The following is a 25,412-nucleotide window of genomic DNA, read 5'->3' as shown; positions in this document are numbered from 1 at the left end:
TTTCCTTTACCAGAATTAACCATATTAATTTTCCCTTACTCTTGTCCCTTTTATTGGTAACCATCAAAGACTTTCTTTCTGTGTGTTAACCTCTTCTTGGCTTTTTATAATAGTTGTCTCACAGAGTATTTGCCCTTTTGTATTTGACTTATGTCATTCAGTATGTCTTTCAGGTTCATCCATGTTGTGAGGTATCTCATGGACTTGTCATTATTATTGTTATTGTTATGTGCCATCGAGTTGTCTGTGACTCAAATCGTTCCTATGAATACTAACTCTGAATTCTGCCCTAACCTGAGCCATTTTTACTGTCTCTGACACACTTACCCTCATTATCACAGTTACCATGTCTATCCATCTCATCCAAGGTCTTTTTCTCTTGTGCTGTCCCACCAGTCTTCCAAGTATGCTGTCATTCTCCAAGGACTAATTGCTCCTGGTCACATGCCCAAAGTATGTCAGATGGAGCTTCAAAATACTTGCCTCTAAGGAGCAGCCTAGTTTCACCCTCTCCAAGACAGACCTGTTTATTCTCTTGACAGTCCATGGTATATTCAGTACTCTTCTCCAGCACCACAACTCAATGGTATTGATTCTTCTTCTGTCACTCTTAGCCATTGTCCATTTCTTTGATGCTCAGCAAGTAATTGTGAAGACCACGGCCTGGATCAAGTGTACCTTAGTCTCTAGACTGACATTGTTGCTTTTCAGCACTCTGGAGAAGTTCCTGACAGCATATTTTCTCAACGCAGCTCGTCTTTTGATTTCCTAACTGCTGGTGCCAAGAATGTTGACTGTGGACTTGAGCAAGATGAAATTGTTAACAATCTCAGTCTCTTCTCCATCTGTCATGATGCTGCCAGTTGGCCCAGTGGTGAGAATCTTTGCTTTTTGTATGAACTTCAATCCATATTGAAGATTGCTGTCCTTGACTTTTCTGCAGCAAATGCTTCAAGTCCCCTTCAGTTTCAGCAAGGAAGGTGTCATCTACATAACACAAGTTGTTGAATCTTCTTCAAGAGTAATGTCACATTCCTTCTTATAAAGTCCAGCCTTCTGAATGATATGGTCTGCATATAGATTGAAAAGATATTGAGAAAGGGCACATCCCTGATGCATTCCTTTGTTGCTTTTGAACCATGCGGTGTTTCCTTGTTCTATCCAAATGACTTCTTCCTGGTCTAAGAACAGGTTTCACATGAACACAATCAAGTGTCCTGAGATTCCCATTCTTCTCAGTGTTAGCCACAATTTGTTATGATCTACATAGGTAAACATCTTTACATAGACAATAAAACACAAATAGACATTTCTGCTGATACTCTTTGCTTTCAGACAAGATTCATTTGATAATTGCAATGATGTTCCTAGTGCCACAGCCTCTTCCAAACCCAGCTTGTGTTTCTGGCAGTTCTTTGTCAATATACTGTTCTAGTTGTTTTTGGATAATCTTTAGCAAGATTTTGCTTATTTGTGATATTACTGATATTGTTTGATAATTTCCACATTCTGTTGGATAATTTTTTTTTAAAAATAGGAATAAATACCAAGCTCTTTCAGTCAATTGGCCAGGTATCTTGTCCTCCAGATATCTTGGTACAACCTGATGAGCACATTCAGGACTGCATCTGTTTGTTAAAATATCTCAGTTGGTATTCCACCAATTACTGTTTATAGTTGTATATAATACTACATTGTATGCATGTACTACAGTTTTTGTTCATTCATCCACTAATGTACACTTGAGTATTTCCAATTTCTTTGCTATTGGCAGTACTGCAGTAAATTTGATGTGCATATATCTGTTCATGTCATAGCTTTCATTTTTCTAGGCTGTTTACCTAAGAGTAGGATTGCTCAATTATAAAGTATTTTTATTTCTGCCTTTTAAAGAAATAGTTTTGTTTTCCACAGTGACTGTATCATGTTACATTCAGACCAGCAGTGTATAAGAGTTCTGACCTCGCCATAACCTTCCCACCATTTGTTGTTCTCTGTGTCTTTGATGAGTACTCTCTTATTGCCAAGGTGAAATTATAGGAAGACCATTGGAAGTTTGATTTCTCAATCCCTAGAGAAAGACATGATTGGTAGAGAGTCAGTGAAAAAGAGAAAGACTAAGCAAAATGGATTGACACAGTGCCTTTAACAGTGTGCTTAAGTACAGCCATGAGGATTGTGTAGTGTATCATTCTGTTACACAGAGAGTTGCTGTGAATGGGAGCCAACTTGATGGCACTTAGCAACAACAATGGTTAATGTTGACCTTTTCATGTGTTTGTTAGCTGTCTGAATGTTGTCTCTTGTAAAATGTTCATGCCCTTTGACCATTTTTTTTAATTGGATTGTTGTCTTTTGTTGAGATGTTGATGTTTGCTAGACATTTTTTTAATACAAAATTTTTGTTTTATACGGGCTTAGTTACAAAGTTCATATACATTGTTTTTCACACCAGATCTTTCCCTTTTCTTTTACTCCTCCTTCCACCCATCAAACTGTGTGACCCTATGATTGAGCCTCCCTCATCCTCATCCATCTCCCCCCACCCCAATTTTGGATCCTGATACACATTCTATAATAATGGTCTTATACAGTATTTGTCATTCTGGGACTGAGTTCACTCAGCATAATGCTCTCCAGTCCCTCCTAAGTTAGGTAGTAATTTATAAAATCATTGCATCTGTATGCTGTATAGTATTCCACTGTGTAAATGTACCATAATTTCTCAATCCATTCCATTGTGGTTGAACATTAGGGCCGATTCCACGTACTTGTGATGGTAAATAACGCTGCTATGAACATTTGTGTACAAGGCTCTGTTTGTGCCTCAGTTCTCATTTCCTCAGGGTATATTCTAGGCAGTGGAATAGCTGGGTCATATGGAATTTCTTTGTTCAGGTTTTTGAAACACCAAACTGCCTTCCACAGTGATTGTACTATTTTACAATCCCACCAACAATGTGTGAGTTCTTTTCTTGGTACATCCTCTCCAATATTTATTACTTGATGCCCTGTTAAACGTTGCCATTGCTACAGGATGAGATGGTATCTCATTGTGGTTTTGATTTGTATCACTCTTAGTACTAGCAATTTTGAGCATTGCTTCATGTGTCTGGAATTGCCCTCCTCTGTTAAAAGTACTTTCCATGTCTCTTGCCCATTTTGCAATCAGATTATCAGTCTTTTCTGAAGGCCCAGGAGTATTCTAAACTTTTGTTATGGACCCTTCTCTGAGATGGTGTTGCCAAATGTTTGTTCTGTTCCCAATCAGTAGGTTTTCTTTTCACCCTGTAGGAAAAAGTTTTTGTTGACTACACAGATTTAATCTTTAGAAGGTACCATTCATCAATTTAATCTTCTTCAGAGTGTGCCATTTCTGGCTGCATTTGGCATCTCTTCACACCGTAGACTAGCCTTCCAAGCTTGAAACCAGTTTGTCTCTTACGAACTTTATGGGGGCCTTACTCTCAGGTCACTGACCCACCTTGAATTGATTTTTGTGTATGGTGTGAGATGTGGATCCTGTTTTACCTTTCTGCAATTAGGAGTCCAGTTTTGCCAGCACCATTTTAAAAAACCTAAATAAATGTAAAAATGTTCCCTGTTCATGGATAGGAAGACTCAATATTGTAAAAAAGACAGTCCTGTAAAAAACAATCTACACAAAAACAACACAATCCCAGTACAAATACCACATTCATTTTTCAAGGAGATTGAAAGGGAAATTGCCAAGTTTATTTGGAGAGGAAAGAGACCCAAATAAGCCAAGAACTACTGAAAAACAAACATGAAGTGGAGGCTTAGCACTCCCTTACCTCAAAAAACTACTCCACAGCGGTAGTAAGCAAAATAGCATGGTGCTGGTACAATGATAGGCATATAGACCAATGGAAAAGAATTGAGAACCCAGAAATGGACCCATCTATATACAGTCTATCTACTGATACTCGACAAGAAAATAAAACCTATCAAATGTTTGCTATGCATTTTAGAAATTAAACTCTTGTTGAATATATCATAGTAAAACCTTTTGCCTCCATATATAAGTTCTCTTATGTATTTTTTCAATTTGCAATAAGATTTATTACTGTTGAAGATTCTGATGGTCTCAGTGAAATAGTAACAAGAGGTAAAATGATTGTCTAAAGTTTCTTTCTATTGGAAATGCAAATGGATTGAGACTAGGACATTGTTTTCATCTGAGTTTATAGGCGTAAAGGTCTGATTCTCATCAGAAGTTTATTTTAAATTAAAGTTATTCATTTAAAAAATTACTCCAGGCAATAAAGTTAATATACCTGAATGAAATGTGTATCTAGCTAGTAACAGCCTGGTCATTTTTATAGATAAGGATATATGTGCATTTCCAAAGTAAAGGATGAATTGTGTGAGATCTGTCATGATTCTGTTCTAAGTTTTGTTTAACCTTTATTGTCCATTGTCCTGTGAATGTTACAGAACTTTTCACTGCTGAAGATGAGCAACTAGACTTGCCAGCTTTCTCTTTGTAAACAAGTGACATCCACTTGATTGTAACAAGCTAGTATGTTCAACAATATGGAGTTTCCCTATCTGACTTAATAAAGTGCTTGAACACTGAAAAAAAAATTACTCCATAGTGCTCTTAGCATTTCAGTGTGTTCTATGTTACTATTCTTATTGGTAAGTACTTTTGAATGTTATTCCAACTTATTCCAGCCTCAAAAACTCTTTTTTGCGTTGGATTGGTTGTTTAGGCTTGTCCAATTTATTGAATAGATTTTTTAACTTATAAATACTTTTATTGTTTTTGCTGTTTATTATTGTTGCATAAACTCTAACTCATAGCGACCTTATATACAACAGTTATGAAACCTTCCCTGTCCTGAGCCAGTTTCATCATCTCTGACACACCTACCCTCATTACCCCAGTAACTGAATCAATCCACCTCATCTAGGGTTTTCCTCTCTTGTGTTGTCCCTCGATCCATCCAAGCATGATGTCCCTCTCTAAGGACTGATGCCTCCTTGCAAAATGTCAAAGTATGTCAGACAGAGCTTCAGAATCCCCAAAAGTAAATACCAGTTTTTGTAAATAAAAAAGTAACAGATAAGACAGTTCATATCATTTTAAGAGCATTTTCAGTTATTCCTATTACAAAATTATTGCCACTTAAATTCTTTTTTCATATCATTCTGGAAGATCACATATTGAGAAACAAAAGAAACTTATAGGAATGGATATTTCAATGACATACAGGAATTTATTACCTCTAATGCCATTTATCTCCCTTCTATCAGTGTAATTCACCACATCTGACTTTCTGATGTATCCTTGGTTGATTTAGGTCTAGCCAGAAGGAATAGTTATTCTTTTGAGTGATTAATATGTGCTTATGTTGAAATTCATTAAGCTAAATGGCTATAATTTTGTAAAAAGTGTTACTCTATGCATTTAACAAATACCTTAAGTGAAGAACTTATTCTGAAATCAAACTAGTGCTGAAACAAAACCAAAGCAAAAAAAAAACCTACAGAAAGTTCTTTTTCTTTAAAATTTATTATTAATTTCAATGAAAATTTACAGAGACTTTGGATTTCCACTCATTCATTGTTGCACTTTTGTCCCCTCCCAACCCTCCCCCCTAGTACACTACCCTCTTGGAAAAGTAAAAGGAAAATTCTTTCATTGTTTTACAAACCCTCCCCCAGGTCCACTCCACTCTGCAGGCTTCGCCCTAGACCCCTGTCATGACAAAAATACATAATCACATATCCCTTTTAAAGTTTTCTCCCTCATTTATTTCAATGCAGTATACATTATTGAACCCATTTTTCTCAGTCTGCCCCCCACCCCAATGTCAGTCCTGTTTTACAACAGTGGCACCATGCACTATTTGTCCTTTTGTGACTGAGATACTTCACTCAGCATAATGTCCTCCAGGGTCACTCATTTTGTATAATATTGCATGAGTTCCTTGTTTTTCAATGCAGCGTAGTATTCCATTGTGTGAATATACCACAGCTTCTCTATCCATTTGTTTGTTGATAGGCACTTAGGTTGTTTCCAACTCTTTGCTATTTTGAACAAAGCCGCAATAAACATGGGTGTGCATATATCTGCTTGGATGCCAGTTATGGCCTCGTTAAGGTATATTCCCAGTAGTGGAATTGCTGGGTCAAAGGGTATCTCTATTTACAACTTTTGAGGAAGTGCCACACCACCTTCCACAGTGGTTGCACCATTTTACACTCCCACCAACAGTGAATAAGGGTTCCAGTTTCTCCACAACCTCGCCATCATTTGTTGCTTGCTGTTCTGTTAAATTTTGCTATTATGACTGACGTGAGATGATATCTCATAGTTGTTTTAATAGAAAGTTCTTTTTCTTTATGGAGCCCATTTTATATACACTTAATATTTTATTTTCCTGACTGGGCTAAATTCATTATTTCTCAGACTAGTTATGTGAAGGCTAATGAACATAGGATTTGAATAAACATTTCTCTGTAGCTGAATCTACAAAGTCAGATGCTCTCATTATGTTGTATATTTTAGAACTTTGTTCAATCATCTATTAATAATAACAATCATTAGTATAATTTTGGTATTATTACCTAAAAATTCCACTTTTGGCTAATACTACCAACTTCAGCAGGTATAAAAGAATGATTTAAATGTTAGGATCTTTCTCTACCTATGGTTAATGATTGTACTAGTATACAGTAAAATGGTTGTGAATTTTAAAAATTTGAATGAACACCATTTCAAAGGCATCCTTATTATTCAAATCTAGTAGTTTCTATTCTAAACACTGGGTCTTTTGGTGGTCTTGAGCTGGGTTGACAAATTGATAGCAATCTAGTTCTGCTTTAGTCATTCTTCTACTTCACATGAATATTGAGATTCATTTGTCTGGTAGGTGAAGTTTCCCCTCCTAGTGCATTTGCTTTAAGATTGTAGCTGCATTGAGTGTGCTGGGGGAGAAGGGCAGTTGAGCAGCTGGTTTTTTAAGCTGGATGTTCAGGGTCTACCACCCTGACATTTTTGTAGTTGGTTAGGTTCTGGAACATATTGCAGTCCATTTCCACTGTTAATCTCTGGAGTCCCACGTGTGTTGGTGTAAACTGGAACTGGGTTTTCAGAGCATTTCCAGGCCGCACTGAACTTAATCTGAAATAAAAGAAAAGCAGGTGCTAATTCTGTCCCAGGTCCTTGCTTGAAGCAAGAAAACCAAACCTAAATTCAACCATATTACTGCTTACATTAAATATCAACAGTCTAAAGCATAAAATGAACTGTTCTTAGGGTGGATTTTAAAATTACAAGACCAAAGAGAAGACGACTGTCAATGAGATGGATTGGCACAGTGGCTGCAGCAATGGGATCACGTATATCAGAGAAGACAAAGGTGCACAGGATAGGACAGGGTTCAGATCTATTGTTTTTATGGTTGCTGTAAGTCATACTTGATGGCACTTAATTAACAATGAAGGATTAAATATAGATGAGTCAAAGGATAAAATGTGTTCTATTTTACTAATTTTGTTTGTCATCAAGTTGGAACTGACCCATAGCTGACCCTCCAGTGGGTGTTCAGAGGCAGTTAATTGCTTGGGAGGAGATTGCCTATCTTCCTGCAGAGCCGCTGGTGGATTTGAACTTTGTCCTTCAGGATTACAGTAAAGCTTCTCACCACTAGGCCACCAAAGCTTCCTTAGGCAATGCATATTTCAGAGGAGGGAATAAAACCTAACAGCAACCCTTACTGGATATAAGGAAGGTTATTTCAGAATGTTAAAATGGCCAGTTATTAAAAAGACTATGTTGTTGTTCTATTTTTTTAATTTTTATTTATTTTTGTGTGTGTGTTACCGTCAAATCAGATCTGACCGGTACAGGAGGAGATTGTCCCTCCTTCCCCAGCAGAGCATCTGGTGGATTCAAACCGTGCGCCTCTGGGATCTATGTTGTTGTTGATTGCCTTTGAGTTGAGCACGACTCATAGCGACCCTATGAACAGAAGGCCTGAAGCTCATTTACAACTATCAACATTTATCAAAGTTCACAGAGTTTCCGGAGGCACATTGTTTAGGAAGTGGATGCCACACCTGCTTCCAAAAACACCATAAGAATCTTAAATATCTTTGTCCTTAATAAAATAACTTCAAACAACAGGAAAAAAGTTCTAGAAAACGGAAATGGAAATAGTCAAACTCCACAAATACTTTGCAGAGATACACATTTTAGTACTTTGTGTTAAAACAGGTGGTTGTACAGAACTGAATGGATTGAGAAATTTTGGTACAGTCACGATAGAGTGCTACACAGCATGCAGAAACAATGATTTTGTAAATCACTACCTAATTTGGGAGGGACTGGAAAGCATTATGTTAAGTAAACTAACTCAGTCCCATATGGACAGATACTGTATAAGACCATCATGGTAGAACAATTATGAGAATCCAACAAAGGGGAGGGTGGGAGCAGAGGGGTGAGGATATAGGTGGGAGGAAGTAATCATAGGGTCATACAATTTGATGGGTGGAGGGAGGGGTGAATTAAGGAAATGGGAAAGATCCAGTGTGAAAAACAGTGTATGTGGACGTTGTAAGGAAACCAGTATTTTAAAAAGTTTATTTTTTAAAAAAAAAAACTCAAAACCCCCCACAAGTGCTTGTAAATGAGCTGTTGAGAGGCTCTCTACTGAGCAATTGCATAGTTTAGAAGAAAAGCATCTTATTCTGAGGGCTTCTGGACTTACTCTCATTTCTTTTACTACAACATGTGGCTTAATTCTGGTTGGATTCTTAGTCATAGTACTGAGGTATGTTTGGGAAAGCTGTAGGTTTGGAACCCTCACTGCTAAGTTGACTAGATGCAGTGGGCATTTAGAGAAGGTGTCAGGGAGCCAAGAGGTAGCATTTAATGTCCTCTCAATCATCCCTATCTTGCCTCTGAACTTTTTGGTGACTAAGGCAATGGTGCAGGTTTCCTTTATGGACTTTGGCCCACGATTGACCTGGGAATCCCTCCTCCCAGCTGGCAAGAGTGACTGAGTTTCATGAGGTGGGTAGTGACTTAATAATCCTACACCCTGATAAGGGACTTCACAGACTGTAGAAACATATCTTGGACATCAGGCTGTATTGTATATTTGATGAGGGATTCCGTGAACATAAAGAATTAATGAAAGAAGACAACATCTAAATCAAAGTACTAATGCAAACAAAAAAATAAAATATAAGCAACTCCTGCAAATCAACAAGATAAAAGTCAGGAACATCAAAAGAAAAGTGGGCAATTAATAGAAACAAACTGTAGAAGATGAAGCCAAAAAAGGTAGTGAGTATAAGAAAATTTATAAATGAAAACAATGATGAGATTTCTTTTTGTCCTATCGTGCCATCCTCATCATCTCTGGACATTCGAGCCCATTGCTGCAGTCATTGTGTCAGTCCATCCTGTTGAGGGTCTTTCTCTCACTTAACCCTCCATCTTTCCAAGCATGATATCCTGCTCCAAGGAATAACTTCTAGCAACATGCCCAGAGTATGTGAGATGAAGCTTTGCCATCCTTGCCTTCAAGGAGCGTTCTAATTGCACTTTCCCAGAGACATATCTTTGTTCTTTTGACAGTCAGATATTCAGTACTCATCTCCAATACTAAAATTTAAAGGTATCAATTCTTCTGACATCCTTATTCACTGTCCTGGTCTCAGATGCATAGCAAGTGACTCAAAAGACAATGTCCTAAATCAGACACACATAAAACCCTCCCGGACTTCCAGAAGCAGTATTGACTCATGCAGCCAATGCACAAACAAATGTGACAGGTACATTTAGGACCCAGCATTTCCCTTCCTGGGTACTTAGCTGTTGGATTTTTTTTAAGTTTTATTTTTAATTGAAAAATGTTTATTGGCTAATGTCTTTAATAGATTTACTACTACATTAAAGGAAAGAAACTTTTCAAATATGCGAATAAGAAAAATATCTGGGAACTCAAAACAGTACTGGACTGAATTTGAGTGTTTAGAACATAAATAAAACTCTTAAATTTGTATAAATTCTAGGATATTTATTGGTACTATCCCAACTTGAATGATTTAGTATTGAATAGGAACATGGGTATATCCAATACAATGACATTTCGAAGCAACCTGATTCTTGAGCACAGAAACTCTAAATATCGCATACCATTTATGGAGGAAAGAGTACAGGAATTTTCATCAATTCAAAACTTATGACCACCACTAATAAAAGAAAACAGATGGATTCCCAACACATAAAAACATGTTGTTAAATGCCATCGAGTTGAGCACCACTCCTAGCTACTCTATGAAGAAGAGCTCTAAACCATGTTCTATAACTTGTTATTTCTCTAATGTTCATAGAGTTTCCAAATTCCTGTTGTTTAAGAAGTGGATGCTAATCCTACTTCCAAGCCTGTCTTAATCTGGGAGCTCTACCAAACCCTGTCCACCATGGGTAACCATTATGACATTTGATACGACAGTGGCATAGCATTCAGTATCACAGCAACTCCAAATTATTTCAATACAGCAAACTGACAAACCAGTGCTGTACCACTTAGAACAATGTTCTTCCCAAACACAATTAACACCAGGCCAACTGACTTTTAAATACAAAGGCCCACCCGCCAGGTCCTGATTGACTATAAGTATATATTAATGTAAAACAATGCTCAGTAATGTCCACTGAAATAATGAACAACAAACTGTAACACAGGTATGTAAAACAAATGCTTGTGTCCCCTATAAAAATACCATCAATGCTTTTGATATTATTACAAAACTTACCTGTTCATGTATGGTTTCACTTTATATGCCCATGCAAATAATGCATGTACATATTAAGGCACATGGCATGCACAGAAAACTAATTCATGAGGGGGTACATGGCTTACAAAAACCATATAAATGAGTTTAGCTGTTGCTTTTGACTCTTACTAACCTCATGGGTGTCAGAATAGAGCAACATTTACTCCCATAAGATTTTTTTACCATTTTACAGAGGCAAATTTCCTGTGCTTTCTGTGGAGCAAATGAATATACTCAAACTGCCAACATTTAAGTTAGTGGTCAAGTGCAAACTATTTCTGAAACCTAGACTCCTTTTGAGGTATATGTACCCCCTGCTCCAAAGTTTTAAACAAGGATTTAAGAGAACACATATGAGGATTCTCCTTTGAACATTATTTGTGGTGTCAGGGAGCTGATGACCCATCACTATGGGAATGGAATGGTAAATAGTGGATGTACATGATGGAATGTTACATAGCGGAAGCAATGGAATATTACATAGTGGAAGCAATGGATTAGACATGTGGTTGAATCTTAAAGACAGTTTTAAGTGGAAAAGAAAAATAATTAGATCTAAGAACATCATTTATGAAAGATAAAAATTCATGCTCACAAAGTAGCAGTACACATTTTAGGAAAACACATAACAAAAGGATATCCACAAGAAGGATATGGAGGGTGATGATGGTAGGGGATGGGAAGAACAGGTAATGAATGAAACAAAATTCTATTTTGTGGTTTCTGAAAGAATGCAGCTCTCTACTTGCCCAAGAGGCAGCTTACCCTCCCTGTGATATTTTCTAGGATGACTGGGACAGTGATCGGGTATATGTCCACACAACTCCCCTTATTCCTGTCCCCAGGTGAGAGAGGTCATTTTGGTAGTAGGCCTCAATGAGACAGATTGACCCAATGACTGGCTGCAGCAATGGGATCAAGTAAGTCAGCGATGACAATGATGATGGCATAGGATAGGACAGGGTTCAGATCTGTTGTTCATAGGGTCACTCTGAATTGTACTCGATAGGACCTATGAACAACAACCATGGTCTAGGTCAACTTTTGCAGGTATTTGTTCTGTCTCCATGGATATGTAGATTGTTATTAATCCTGACTCCCTGATTTTCTAACAAGTTGAGGTGTTTCTGTAGAATGAGAAGTTTGCATGTTCTTACCTATAAGTTTTCTCTTGGTGAATTAGCCCTTTTCCAAAGATGGTAATCAAGCAGTTCTTCATGGGCATATCTAAAGAGTTATGGATGCTGACTGAGATCTTAAGAGGTTGATATTGCTTCACTGTCTCTGGCATCTGTAAAAAGAGAAAAAACCTGGAGTGAGTGTTGACACCATAGTTAGATCACACTCTTCAACACTGCCATTCTGACTGAAATTCAATAGCTGAATTCTTAACCTCTCTCTAATTCTCCTTGAACTTACTGTCACCTTGACCTTTCACTAACAATCTATGCAGCGCCTCTTCTCTGCTCAGAAACCTTGGAGGGTTTCCCACTGCCATCTACTTACTTAACTTGAGATTTAGGATCCTACACAATCTGCCCCCAACTTGCCTCTTATTTTAATCAAATGACATTTCTCTCAACCATATTGAATGATGCTTTCTCCTTCCCAGAAGAGCACCTTGTTGCCTTCCTTTGGGCTTCTTTGCTTATCCTTCTTCTGTCTGCAAAAGTCATTCTCCATCTCTGCACTGAAAAATTACCTGTATTTCAAGGCATAGCATAACTGTCAACTTCATATGTTGTTGTGTACTGTTGAGCCAGAACTGCCCCATAGCTAACCCTCCAACAAATTCATACAGTCTTCCCTAACTCCACCAACTAGAATTAATACATGTGTGACTTTGCACACTCTATTTACATAGAAGGCTGAACACTGAGTATCTCTTACCAAATTTTCTTGAAGGCAAGAACCAAATAGTTTTCATTTTGGCTAAAATATACATGTGGAAAGAAGGCTGGAGCTAGAACCACATCCTCTAAAATTTTCTATTTTTATGCTCTTGGGCATGTCACCTTTTAGGATTTAGTTTTTCATCTGAATAATGGAAAGTTCTACCATATTTTTTTCCTTTTTATTTTTGGATTATAACAAAGAATGTGAAAATACTGTGGAATGTGTATAAAGTACTAAGCTACTGTATGCTATTGGAATCAGTGATAGGGTGGTACAGTATAGCGCAGGTTCCAAATCCATTGTTCACGTGGTTGCTATGAGTTGAAGTTGACTTGATGGCACATAACAACAACAGTAACATTTGAAATGTGAATTTATCAAACAATATTGAATGTACCATAGACTTTCAAAAGAACAAACAAATCAATCTTGGAATCAGTGCAGCCAGAGACAAGAATGATGAGACTTCATGTCACATACTCTGGGTGTTTTATCAGTAGGGATAGTCCTTGGAAAAGAACATTATGCTTGGAAAAGTGGAGGGTCAGCAAAAGAAAGGAGATAGATTGACATGCTGACTGCAGCTATGAGCTAGGGACAGTGAGACTGAGGAGGGCACAGGATAGGGCACAGATTAAGGTTTCCATCTGTCATACAAAGAGTTGCTATGAGTAGAGTTAATCTGCCAGCACTTAACAGCAACAATCACAGTTGGTACTCATATTACTATAAGGCAGCAATTGGCAAGTTTTCAGAACTTTTATTTAGCCAACTGGAAAAAACAAACAAAAAACAACCCCAAAGCACCCAAAACCAAAATCACAAACTCACTGGCTTTGAATCAGGACTGAATCATAGCTGCCCCTCCATTGGGTTTCCTAGGTCATAAGTCACACAGGAGGAGAATACCCACCTTTATCCTGAGGAGCTGCTGATAGATCCAAACCATCAGAGGCATGACCTTTGGGTTAGCAGTGCAGCTCCTTGTATACTAGGCCAACAAAGCTCACCAACCAAGTAAAGAGTTTGGAAAATTTAGATTTTAAAATAGCACCTCACAAAAACAACAATATCTATATACACAGGAGAACCCTGCTTTTCAAAATGCCCTCAAATCTAGAGTAGTGATAATTCTGTACCCTCGACATCTTTGATATTTGTCCAAAAGAGGAGTTCAGATTCCTATTGAAATTGGGGCCTGCATGGAAATAAATGAGAGCGTTTCAAGAAGGACTTGCCTACCTCAATGGCAAGAAGTGGTCTGCAAATAGCAATGTCTTCCTGAGCGAAGCAGCTGAGGTTGGACTCCAAGTGTGTTGCCATAGCAGTGAGTCTGAGGAAGCTATTCTCAGGTGGGTTTTGCTCAAAATTGGAGAAGAAGAGGCTGTTGGTTATTCTCTTTACTGGAATACATGACAGGCAGAGTGAATGTAACAGGGTTAGAATTTGTTTCAGAAACAAGCAGTAGTTACACACACAACACAGGGAGGTAGCCTGAAAGACATCTCATTCCTGACAAGTTTCAAACTTTGAACTCACTTAAGATCACACCCTCTACACATCCATAATATCCTTCAATATTCTTGGTAGATCACATCAGTGGAGTTGTGGAAAGGTCCCTCTGAACTAGACTTAAGTGAATCTCTTTGGGTCTCAATGTCCTTCTCTAATACTAATGTCTACCTCATGAGATGCCTGGTGTTAAATGAAATACTACAACTGAACTGAATCATTTATCTCAGAGAATTCCATACAGTAGTTGCTGAATGTATGTCTACTTAGTTCCTTTCTGTTCTCTACTCCTTTTTGTCTCTTAAAAAGAAAATGAGTAAGAGCTGTGTAGTAAATTGGTCTCTGGGAGGGACTGTATAACAATGAAAGAACTTTTTTTCTAAAGAAGAAACCAATGGGCAGGGGAGGAGGGTAGGGAGGAAAATGTGCAAAAGTGAATGAATGGAAATCCAAGTTCTTTATAAACATACAAAAAATATTGATTAAAATAAAACAAAAACAAACAAAATATTAAAAAAGCAAATAAAAATAGGTGGTTCTAAAAAAAGAAAAAATGAAGCCATCAAGTTGGAATTTCCTTAAAGTTATGCTCCCATGCCCAACCTATATCTGTAGACTTCCACCCCTGCTCTCACCTACAGAGATGAGATGTGTCCCTGCCCAAGTTTGATTCTTTGTTTAAATGTATGCCTCATCCTTACCTTACCACTATGAATGGTATCCTTGGGAAAATTCTTTAATCTTTCTAGGCTGGATTAATTCAATAATGAATATAAAAAACATAATTTTTTTAAAAATAGTAAATGCTCAATTAAAGAAAGAGAAAGAAGTTAGATGTGCACATGCAAGAGAATAAAGCCATCTCGGGAGACCTGCAGGGAGTACCCTGTGTGTGGGGGTGTCTGGTGGAGCAAGAGAACTTTACCCAAGTTGGCGCTGAGTGTGAGGGGCAGCTTCTCCTTCCAGAGCTCAGCAGCAGGGACACCATTGTAGTACATGGCCTGGACCCCAATTGTCAGCTTCACTGTCTTCTCCTGATTGCTGGGGTTAATCAGAGTCACAGAGAACTGGGCATCACCTCTCAGAGGCAGGGAGCTGGGTGCTTCCAAAAACAGGTACAAAGGATCTATAGTCTCAAGACTGGGAGGACTGATGCTGTTGTCTCTCCTATATTTCTTTCTCTCTTTCTTGACTCTGTCTAGCACCTCTTTCTCCTGAAGAGATCCTGAAGAATGGAAGAAACAAAACAAGTCTCTTACCTAGCAAATATGATTTTGGGTACTGCTGATTCCAACTCATAGCAACCCCATGTGGTCGAGTAGAATTTCCTTACGTGTTATCTTGGCTGTAATCATTAGGGGGTCATGTCTCCAGATGTCTTTTCTGCAGAGTGATTGGCTGTGTTTGAACACCAACTTCTTTCATTAGCAGCCAAGTGCTTAACCACTTGTGCCACCTTAGTAGGTATCAAAACTCAGACTTCCTACTGTCAAATCAGTTCCAACTCATGATGACCCTCCATCAGGTTTCTGAGGTGCTAAATCATCTTACAAGACTGCCCATCTTTCTCCCACAGAGCCACTCCATGGACTCATGATGTTTGGATTAACAGCAGTTTGCATAATCACTTGTTATGCATCAGAAAGCTAGGCAATAACTAAGGATGATAGAAGAAGAATCAATGTTTTTGAGCTGTGGTGCTGGAGAAGAGTGTTGAATAATATATCATGGACTGTTAGGAGAACACACAGGTTTGACCCGAAGAGAGTGAAAACAGGCTGCTCCTTTCAGGCAAGGAATTTGAAGCTTCGTCTGACATACTTTGGAAATGGTGCAAGGAGGGACAGGTGCTTGGAGAGGGACATCATGCTTGGGAAGGTAGAGGGACAGCGCAGGAGAGGAAGACCCTCAATGAAATGGATTGACTCAGTGACTAGGTAATACGGGTAGGTATGTCAGAGACAATGAAGTTGGCTCAAGATAGAGCAGGTTTCAGAGCTCTTGTACGTAGGGTCACTATTAGTAGAAGTTGATTTGACAGTACGTAACAGCAACAATCCTACCAGAGCTCATCTTAGCAGGTCTCATTGCTGTGGGGGTTTTGGAGGTGGTAAGTTGCACAGAAGGAGATTCTACTGGTAAATTTGAAGCACCAGAGACTTGCGGTAATATGCTGCATGTCATGCCATCAAGAGCTCATTATGGGTAATAAGGGCCATGAAATAGTCTATAGCAAGGGAGTAATGTAATGAAGTATATCTGTGTCTTGAAAAAACTCATTCTGGAAATTGGAAAGAGAACAAATGGAGGCAGGAAGACTGGTCAAAATTATTGTCATTGAACACAAGAGGTGGTGAGTCCTGGGTCAACTCAAGACAGTATGGAAGGGGATGAGATATATAAGAGAATAATGTGGAATAGTGAAAGAGAAAGACTTCTGGTAGAGCAGGTCTTCTTGTCTGGGTAAGTGAGACATTAGAGGAGATGGGGAGAGAGACAACACTACAAGTTTTCTGACAGTTGGGCTTGGTGGTTATGATATTGTTTTCTGTTATGAGCTAGTCTCCACGTACAATGGAACAAAATGTTGTCTGGCCCATGATTAGTTGATGATTAGATTGTTGCAATTAATAAGAGTTTCTTTGATCAACATCATAGCAACAAGCCTCTACTGACAGACAAGTGATGTCCAGTAAAAAACAATTAAACTCCACTTGAATGGAAAACAAGAATTCTATCACTGAACCACTGCTATCCTCAGGTGTAATATTAGGTATATTGTTTTATAGCAGTAGTTTTCAGTTGGGGGTAGTTTGTTACTGTTTAGATGATGATGTTAGTATCTAGTGGACAGAGGCCTGAAATGCTGCAAAATATCCTACAATGCATAGGTTGTGCCCCAAAAGAAAAAATATTCTGGCCCCAAATATCAGTTGTGTCAAGGTTGAAAATCTAGTTGATATGACAGGCAAGTGACTGGAACTCTCTGGCCTGCAACTATCTGGTCCATCCTTTTGCTCTTTTGCTTTTTCATCTATTGAGAAGCCTAATGCCATCCCCTACATAATACCTTCAGGATACTTGTAGTTCTGTGTGATGTCCTCACAGCGGTCGCTTCCCACACCCTTGGTGCTGATGTTATTGCCAACATACTTGGTGCTGGAGTCAGTCAGCTCCAGTGTCCCATCCTCACAGCATTTCCAGACCACACACTTGGCGTTTACTGAAGCAAAAAGCTGTGATATGGCATGGTTCAGCCTCAGTGATATGGCACTCTTCAGACTCAGTGTGCCCTCTTTGACCGCTCTGACTGGGACCAGGTCACAGCCCTCCAGGACTGAGGAAGAGAAAGGTTGATGAATGAGAGGATGCAAACCCAGTCTTCTGCCAGGGTCAGGAATACCTAATCTCACCCCCATGCTACAGCTTCTTTTCCTTTCCCTGGGACCAAGACAAAGACATTAGTTTAGGCTTCTGAAAGAACACCACAGGGATGAAATCCATGATTATTAAGTAATAATACTCTGGGGTGAGGGTCTATAGCAAAAGACTGCCCTAGAAACTGGACAAATAGAACCTTAGCGGAACTTTCTGCACAGAAATTCCTGAGCTAGTTTTGCCACTAATGTGGTAGGAAGAAAACAAGTTGCTATCAAATTGATTCCAGCTATGGTGACTCTGTCCAGTCAAAGGAGAACTGAGCTCTGTGTGCTTTTTGTTACCTGATTTTTCAGAAATAGACCCATCAGACCTTTTCCGTAAGTTACGTCTGGGTGGGTTTGAACTTCCAACTTGCAGTGGAGCATATTGACCATTTGCACCACCCAGGGACTGTATGATAGGAATAAGTCATCTTTATTCAGCACTTGTTATGCACCAGACTCTGTGCCAGTTCTGTTCCTGGGTAGGGAAGATTCTTCCTTTTATGGGTCTCAGCAATTACTTTCTCTGGGCCTCATAGTCCCCTGAAGTCTTACCCTGAGAAGCCCCAAATTTGGCACATTCACCAGCATCTTAAGACCCTTTGTTGTTCAGTGAGACTTGCCTACTTGTTCTGTTAATCCCCACAACTCTGGCAGCTTTCTTCCCTTAAGCCTGTTAACATCAGGCTGGATTTGTGGGCCCACTGTCATTCACTCCACCTCTCCTGTTTTAGAAGATGCAGACAGCCTTTGGAGTACTCTCCACTCCTATTTCCTTTCAAAAGGACTCCTTCAACTCTTAGCTCTTCTTGTGAGTAGAGATGACACAGATACTCTGAGCTGTGTGAGCTAATTGGGACTGCCCGCTCTCCTAACCCTCTGGGTTTGATCTGTTAACCCATTCTCCAAAGTCAGAGCTTCCAGATACTATTATATAATGGCAATCATGGTTTTACACAATCCCAACTCCCTTGCACATATGGTGCCATCTATGCAGTCTCTTGTCCTAGTCTCCCTTCCAGGATTTACCTTCACCTCCTTTAGAATGACTTGGGAACAGAATCTGCCATCCTCCATAGCGTTTGGGCAAAACAGGCCGTGCCATCCAACACTCTGTGGAAGTCTGGAAGATCCTGATGGTAGCAGAAGAGAAAACATGAATGAGAGGGAAAACAATCCTGATGAAACTCTCAAAATACAATCTAGCAGAGCCATTGTTGTCATGGGGATGGGAGGGTGCCTGCAAAACTCCCAAAACAACTAGCCATCTATTTCCTTCTTGAAGTCAAGACTTCTTGAGTCTTGAAGGCTTATTCTCAACATCATTATGGGTATGGGGATTCCTGTGGGATTACACCACATAGGTTTGGAAGCTTCCTGGCCTGGGACCTCACCCCTTTAGGCTTCTCACCAGATTCTGCCTTTTTGGCTTTCTCCAATCTGAAGCCCCTCCTCATTGTAGTACTCATCTATGAGCAGCTCTCCGTTGGTTCCCTGGGCTGAGGAGAACGTGGTGATGACACGGGCAGGTATTCCTAGGCAGCGCAGCACTACATGGAAGAGGGCCAGGGTGTCAGAGGGGGGCAGTTTTTAAGACTGGAATTATCAAGGTCTTTCCTGGGCAGGTACCAGGAAGTTCAAGACCTCAAAAAGTCCCAAGAACAGGATGTGTAAAGGCTGATATATAAGGTGCAAATGACTGATACAACAACTATCAGGAGAAGCTTGTAGAATAACAGAGCACTGGGCTTGGCTGTATTGGCACAGGTGACAGAGAGTTCAAGGAGAAAATAACTTTGAGAGTAGAATTTGTCAGATGCTTAACTTAGTTAAGGGGAAAAGGAGAAGAAACTGGTCAGAAGGATCTGTGTGGAACAATCAGCAGGGTCCTTGGCCAGAAGGTGCGTCTGAACCAGTTACAGTCATGATGAAAGGGAGTAAGAGCTATGGTGTGGAGGCTATGCCTACTTTTTTGAGGAACGGTTTCTCCCCCACTAGGGACCAAAAGGCCATCTGAGTGGCGGGGGCAGAGATATGGTGACCTGTAGGTGTGGTGGGCAGACCTGCTCTGTACCTGTACAGGTCACAGCGGCTAACACCCAGGCCTGATCATCATACACAGGTCGCCCTTGGCCTGTGAGCCACTGATGAAGGATGGACACACTGCCTCGGCACTTGTTTGGCAAGCTTTCTTCTGGGGGAACGTGAGTTCGTGAGCTGGGCAAAACATTCTTCTCCTTGAGAGCGTGTAGCTGTTTGAAGAAATACATTGTGTTAGTGTGAGCCTCAGCTTCCTGGCAGTGCCCCAGGCAGAGTGCACGGACCACCCATTTCAGAACCTCTCAGTATCTGAGAAGCCTACATGTTCATAGACTCCACCCTAAACTACTGGAGTATAATCTCTAGAAGTAGGGTCCAGAAACTTTCTTTGAAATAAGTTCTCCAGAAGCAGCAGTAGGGCTACAACTTGACTGAGAAATATCAAACCACAAAGAGAACCATGAGAAGCTACACGTGTGGAGTCTTTCTTTCCTCAGCCTCAGTTCCTTTGAGGTTCTTCGCACCTAGATGGAGGCCTACATAGTCCCAGCTTCCCCCACCTCAGGCTGGCCTTGGCCCTCACCACATCATCAGAGGGAAGTCTGGAGTTTCCCTTCCAGGGGAAAATGGAATCCTGTGCAAAGACTTTTAGAGGCAGTGGGAAGGCACCAAGCTACTTACTCTCATACTCTTGACTTTCTATTTTTTCTTCTTCTTAGCAATAAAAAAATCTATACTGCAACCCCAAAGGCATGTGGTTTGAATCCCCCAACTGCTCTGTGGGAGAAGCATGGGCAATCTCCTGGCAGGCAATTAACTGCCTCTAAAATCTGCTGGGAGGTCAGCTATGGGTCAATTCTGACTCGATGGCACACAACAACTATGATCACTTTAGCAGGAAAGTTGAACAAAATGGATCCTACCATGCTTAAATTAGAAGCAAAAACAGAAGTAGGAGGAGGGAAGAGTCCTCTGAGGAAAGGAAGGCTAATTTTAATCCTTAGCTTTTGTCTTTGATCCAGCCCTGAGGAACAATATTTCTTTTTGCTTTTCTTACTTCTATGGGTGCTATGCAAAGGTTGGAAGTTCAAATCCAACTCTAAAGAAAGGAACTTCAGAAGGAAAGCACTTCAGAAGAAAGGCCAGGTGATCTGCTTCTGAAAGCAGCCACCTTGGAAACCCTGTGGAGCCTCTTCTCTGCACAAGGCATTTCCATGAGTCAGAATTGACGTAGCTGCTTTTCTAGTTGTTGGATGTTGTTGCCTGGTTTTCTTTCCTTATTCAGACCCTTCTCCCAGCACTGTTTGCCACACCAGAAGAGGTCCTTTTGTGAGTTGAGCATTCTGGGGCCTCTGAGGTGAGACAGATCAATGCGAGAGTTCTTGGTTCTTTCTTACCCACTTTGACCTCCTCATACCTCTTACTCACCAAGGCGCCCAATATCTGTGCCACATACGCTGGATTGCTCCACTTCTTCACCTCCTTGTCCATACCCAGCAAGCTGAGGCTGAGGTTGAGGGTATCTCGCTCAAACTATAAGAACCACATAGGGTCATGGGAAGGGTCTCAAAGTCGAGGACTCATCTCAACAAGCAACCCTGTCATCCTATCTTCTCCACCCCTTCCTCCCTTACCTCCTGATCCCCACCTGTAGTTCTGTCTTCCCCTTCTTTCCCATTGGACACCTAGACCCTGTGCCATGTTACATTGCCAGTTACATTGTCTGACTCTTTCTGTAAGGTATGAGCCCTTGAGGCTACGTCCTTTCATTTCATTTCTATTGTTTTACATTTAGTGATCTCCTGCTGCTCCTGCTAGCACTTAGACTGGTTGTAGAGGATGCAAGAACAGCTTCTGATCATAGAAGCCTAAGAAATGGAGATGGACCAAATTGTATTCCCACAAAATCTGTGTTGTACCTGAATCCCTCCTATACTTGTAGATCTAATCTCATTTGGGAATAAGACTTTTCTTTCTTAGGTTAGTAAGGCCATAACAAGGTAGGGTGAGTTTTAAGCCAATCACTTTTGAACGGGACTTCAAACCTATTTCAGATGGTTCCGTAATTGCCATAATCATAGATGAAGGCTGCATATGTATTGCACAGGGACCAAAGGTGGTAAACAGCTGTGTCCCTGCACAGCATTGTGGCCCACCACACCACTTGAATGGGTATTGCTCTCCAAAGTTTTCAATATTGTTTCTTTCTAAAAGGCTTCCCACACAGTGTAGAAGATCAATCAACATGTAAAAACCAGTCAGACTCATCTACAATAACAAAGAGTAACTCTAAAGGAATTAAGGAAAAGAATACCATTTGCAAAAAAAAAAAAAAAAAGAATACCATTTGCAGTAGTTGTCCCAAAAGATGAAATAATGAGGAAGAAATCTAATTAGGGTTACAAAAGACCTATATAAAAACTACACAGCATTGCCACAAAACCTCCAAAGAGAACTTACAAGAATGGATAAACATATCATGCCCATAATTGGAAGATTTTACATTGTGAAAATGGCAATTCTACTAATAGTGACCTATAAATTCAATACAATCAAGATTCAGATCCCATCATCATTCTTCCATCATATGGAGGAAGTAATTACCAATTTTATATGGAAAGAGGCCCTGGATAAACAACTCACTATGGAAGAAGAAAAATAAAGTGGGAGGCCTTACATTTTCTAATTTAATAGTTTCCTACATAACCACAAATAATCAAAACTGCTTGGTATCGGTACAGTGACAGGTACATACACAAATGAAATAGAGTTTTTGTTGTTAGGTACTGTGGAGTCAAGTGTGGCTCGTAGCAATCCTATGAACAACTAATCTAAACAGCATCCTATCCAGTACAATCATCTGTGACATATTTGAGCCCATTGCTGAAGTCACTACGTCAGTCCATCTGGTTTAGGGTTTCTTAAGCCAACCCTCCACTTTTCTAAGCATGCTGTCCCTCTCCAAATAAAAGCTTCTCCTAGCCAACACTCCCAAAGTATGTAGATGAAGCTTCCTCATCTTTGCCTCCAAGGTGTACTTTGAGTGCACTTTCTCCAGCTCAAAATTCTCAAATTGGAAGCATTCTAGATCCCTACAGCAATGCATTTGTGTGGATACAAATGCAAAATTTGAAAACACCTTTGTGGATTGGACTGAATAGTAACTTGACCAATAAATGAATATGTCTGGATTGATAAATGGAGAATGAGATATACCAACTGGGCTGCTGATGAACCCAAACTGAAATCAGCCTGTGTTTATCTGGACACAGATGGCTTCTGGAAGACCGCATATTGCAATGAAACCTTCCACGCTCTGTGTAAAAGATCAGATGACATTCCTGCCACTGAACCTCCACAGCTGCCTGGCAGATGCCCAGAGTCAGACCGCACAGCGTGGATTCCCTTCCACGGGCACTGCTATTACATAGAGTCCTCATATACAAGGAACTGGGGCCAAGCTTCTCTGGAATGCCTTCGAATGAGTTCCACCTTGGTTTCCATTGAAAGTGCTGCTGAATCTAGTTTTCTGTCATATCATGTTGAGCCACTTAAAATTAAAACAAATTTTTGGATAGGATTATACAGAAATGTTGAAGGAATATGGCTTTGGATAAACAACAATCCTGTCTCCTTTTTCAACTGGAATACAGGGGATCCCTCTGCTGAGCGCAACGACTGTGAATTTACTTGCTTCTTCTGGGTTTGGGAATAATATTCCCTGTTCTTCCTACAAAGGATATATTTGTAAGAGACCAAAAATTGTTGATGCTGAACCTACTCATACATTGATAATAACAAAAGCTGATACAAGGAAGATGGAGCCTTCCAAATCATTTCCCAATGTGGCAGGAGTCGTCATTGTCACCTTCCTGATTCTGGCTAGCGCTGGCTTTGCTGCATATTTCTTTTACAAGAAAAGAGTGTGCATGTACCTCGAGAGGACAACTTTGAAAAAAAAAATTAAAAAAAATTTTTTTTAAAAAATGCACTTTCTCCAAGATATATCTCTTTATTCTTGGGATGGTAGAGTTAGTCCATGGGATATTCTCTTCTCTGTTACAGCTCAAAGACATCTATTCTTCTGTCATCCTTATTCATTATCTAAGCTCTCAGTGCATAACAAGTTATTGAAAATACCATGGTCTGAAATCAGGCAAACCTTAGTCTTCAAACTTATATCATTGCCCCTCAATAATTTGGAGGGGTCCTTCACTGCACACTTTCCCAAAGCAATATGTCTCCTGATCTCCTGACTATTGATACCAATTGTGTTGATTCTAGATACAAGTAAGAAGTCATCGACAGTTTGCATCTTTTCTCCATCTACTATGATGTTGCCTATTGGTGTAGTGGTAAGAATTTGGGGGTTGGTTTTTTTTATGTTTATATTTAATCTATATTGAAGACTGTAGTCTTTGATCTCCTGTAGGAAGTGCTTCAGGATCTCCTCACTCAGCAAGCAGGGTTGTATCATCTGGATAATGTAAGCGGTTGATGAGTCTTCCTCTGATACTGATACCACATTCTTCTTCACAAAGTCCAGTTTCTCAAATTATTTGCTCAGCATACAGTTTGAACAGATATGGAGAAAGTATGACACATACTTTATTTTAAACCACGTAGCATTCCCTTGCTCTGTTTTTACAATAGCCTCTTGTTCCAGGTATAGGTTTTGTGCAATTATGTTAGCCATAATCTGCTATGATCTATATAGTCAAATGCCTTTGTATAGTAAAAGTGCACAAATAGACATTCTCTGGGTATTCTTTGCTTTCATCCAGGGTCCATCTTACATCATCTGTGATAACGCTGGTGCTATGGCCTCTTCTAAACCCAGTTTGAATTTCTGGAACTTCTCTATGTACTGTTCTAGCCATTTTTAAATGATCTTCATCAATATTATTTTTGCATGTGATATTAATGATACTGTTTGATGATTTCTATATTCTGTCAAATCACCTTTCTTGGGAATGGAGACAAATATATGGATCTCTTCCAATTAATTAGCCAGGCAGCTGTCCAAATTTTCTGTCATAGATTGGTGAGCACGTCCAGGTCTACATCTATTAGTTAAAACACGTCAGCTGCTATCCCATCAATGCCTGGGGCTTTCCCCCCTCCCCCAATACCTTTCATATAGTTTGAACTTCTTCTTTCCTCGCCACTGGCTCTAGATCATATGATATTTCCTGAAATATTTTGGTGTCTGACAGTTCTTTTTGGTACAGTGATTCTGTGTATTTGCTCATTCTTCTTTTGATGCTTCCAGGATTTTTCAAGATTTTGCTTATAGCATCCCTAAGTACTGCAATCCAAGACTTTAATTTGTTTTTAGCTTGAGAAATACCAAGTGAATTCTTCTCTTTTTATTCTCCAAGTCCACTCTCTGCACATTCTTTTATAGTTTCTTCTTAATAGTTTCTTCACAAACTGCCCTTTGAAATTTTCTGTTAAGTTCTTTTACTTCAGCTTATCTTTCCTATGTTTTGGCTTCTTGATGTTCTAGTGCAATCTTCAGGGCCTCTTCTGACATTTGTTTTGATTCTTTCTTTCTCCTTTATCTTTGTAATGATTTTTTGTCCCTTCATAGTAGATATTTTCGATGTCATCTCACAGCTCATCTAGGCTTCAATCATTGGTGTTAAATTCTCGTTGAGAATTTCTCAAACATATTCTTAAAATGATCCCCCCTTCTCAAATCCCATTATAGAAAGG

At 39.6% G+C, this 25,412-nt stretch overlaps 1 protein-coding gene across 1 annotated transcript in view; it reads right to left on the bottom strand.

Annotated features, from left to right (window-relative positions):
* Positions 1-6,990: 6,990 nt before the first annotated feature.
* EPB42 (erythrocyte membrane protein band 4.2) overlaps positions 6,991-25,412 on the bottom strand; it is a 33,557-nt gene continuing 15,135 nt past the window's right edge. Inside the window, exons 5-13 of the mRNA XM_006882966.1 lie at positions 21,123-21,227; positions 19,729-19,906; positions 19,066-19,204; positions 18,684-18,787; positions 17,303-17,569; positions 15,158-15,457; positions 13,963-14,123; positions 11,982-12,115; positions 6,991-7,153 (exon numbers count right to left, since the gene is read on the bottom strand). Of these exons, the coding sequence (XP_006883028.1) occupies positions 6,991-7,153; positions 11,982-12,115; positions 13,963-14,123; positions 15,158-15,457; positions 17,303-17,569; positions 18,684-18,787; positions 19,066-19,204; positions 19,729-19,906; positions 21,123-21,227 (1,551 nt within the window). The remainder of the gene's footprint in view (positions 7,154-11,981; positions 12,116-13,962; positions 14,124-15,157; positions 15,458-17,302; positions 17,570-18,683; positions 18,788-19,065; positions 19,205-19,728; positions 19,907-21,122; positions 21,228-25,412) is intronic.

This window comes from Elephantulus edwardii, unplaced genomic scaffold (assembly GCF_000299155.1).
Source record: "Elephantulus edwardii isolate Elephantulus edwardi_28Jun2011 unplaced genomic scaffold, EleEdw1.0 scaffold00026, whole genome shotgun sequence".
In the NCBI taxonomy this organism is placed as follows: domain Eukaryota; kingdom Metazoa; phylum Chordata; class Mammalia; order Macroscelidea; family Macroscelididae; genus Elephantulus; species Elephantulus edwardii.
The sequence above is the reverse complement of the archived record's forward strand: the minus strand, read 5'-3'. Positions and strand labels throughout refer to the sequence as shown.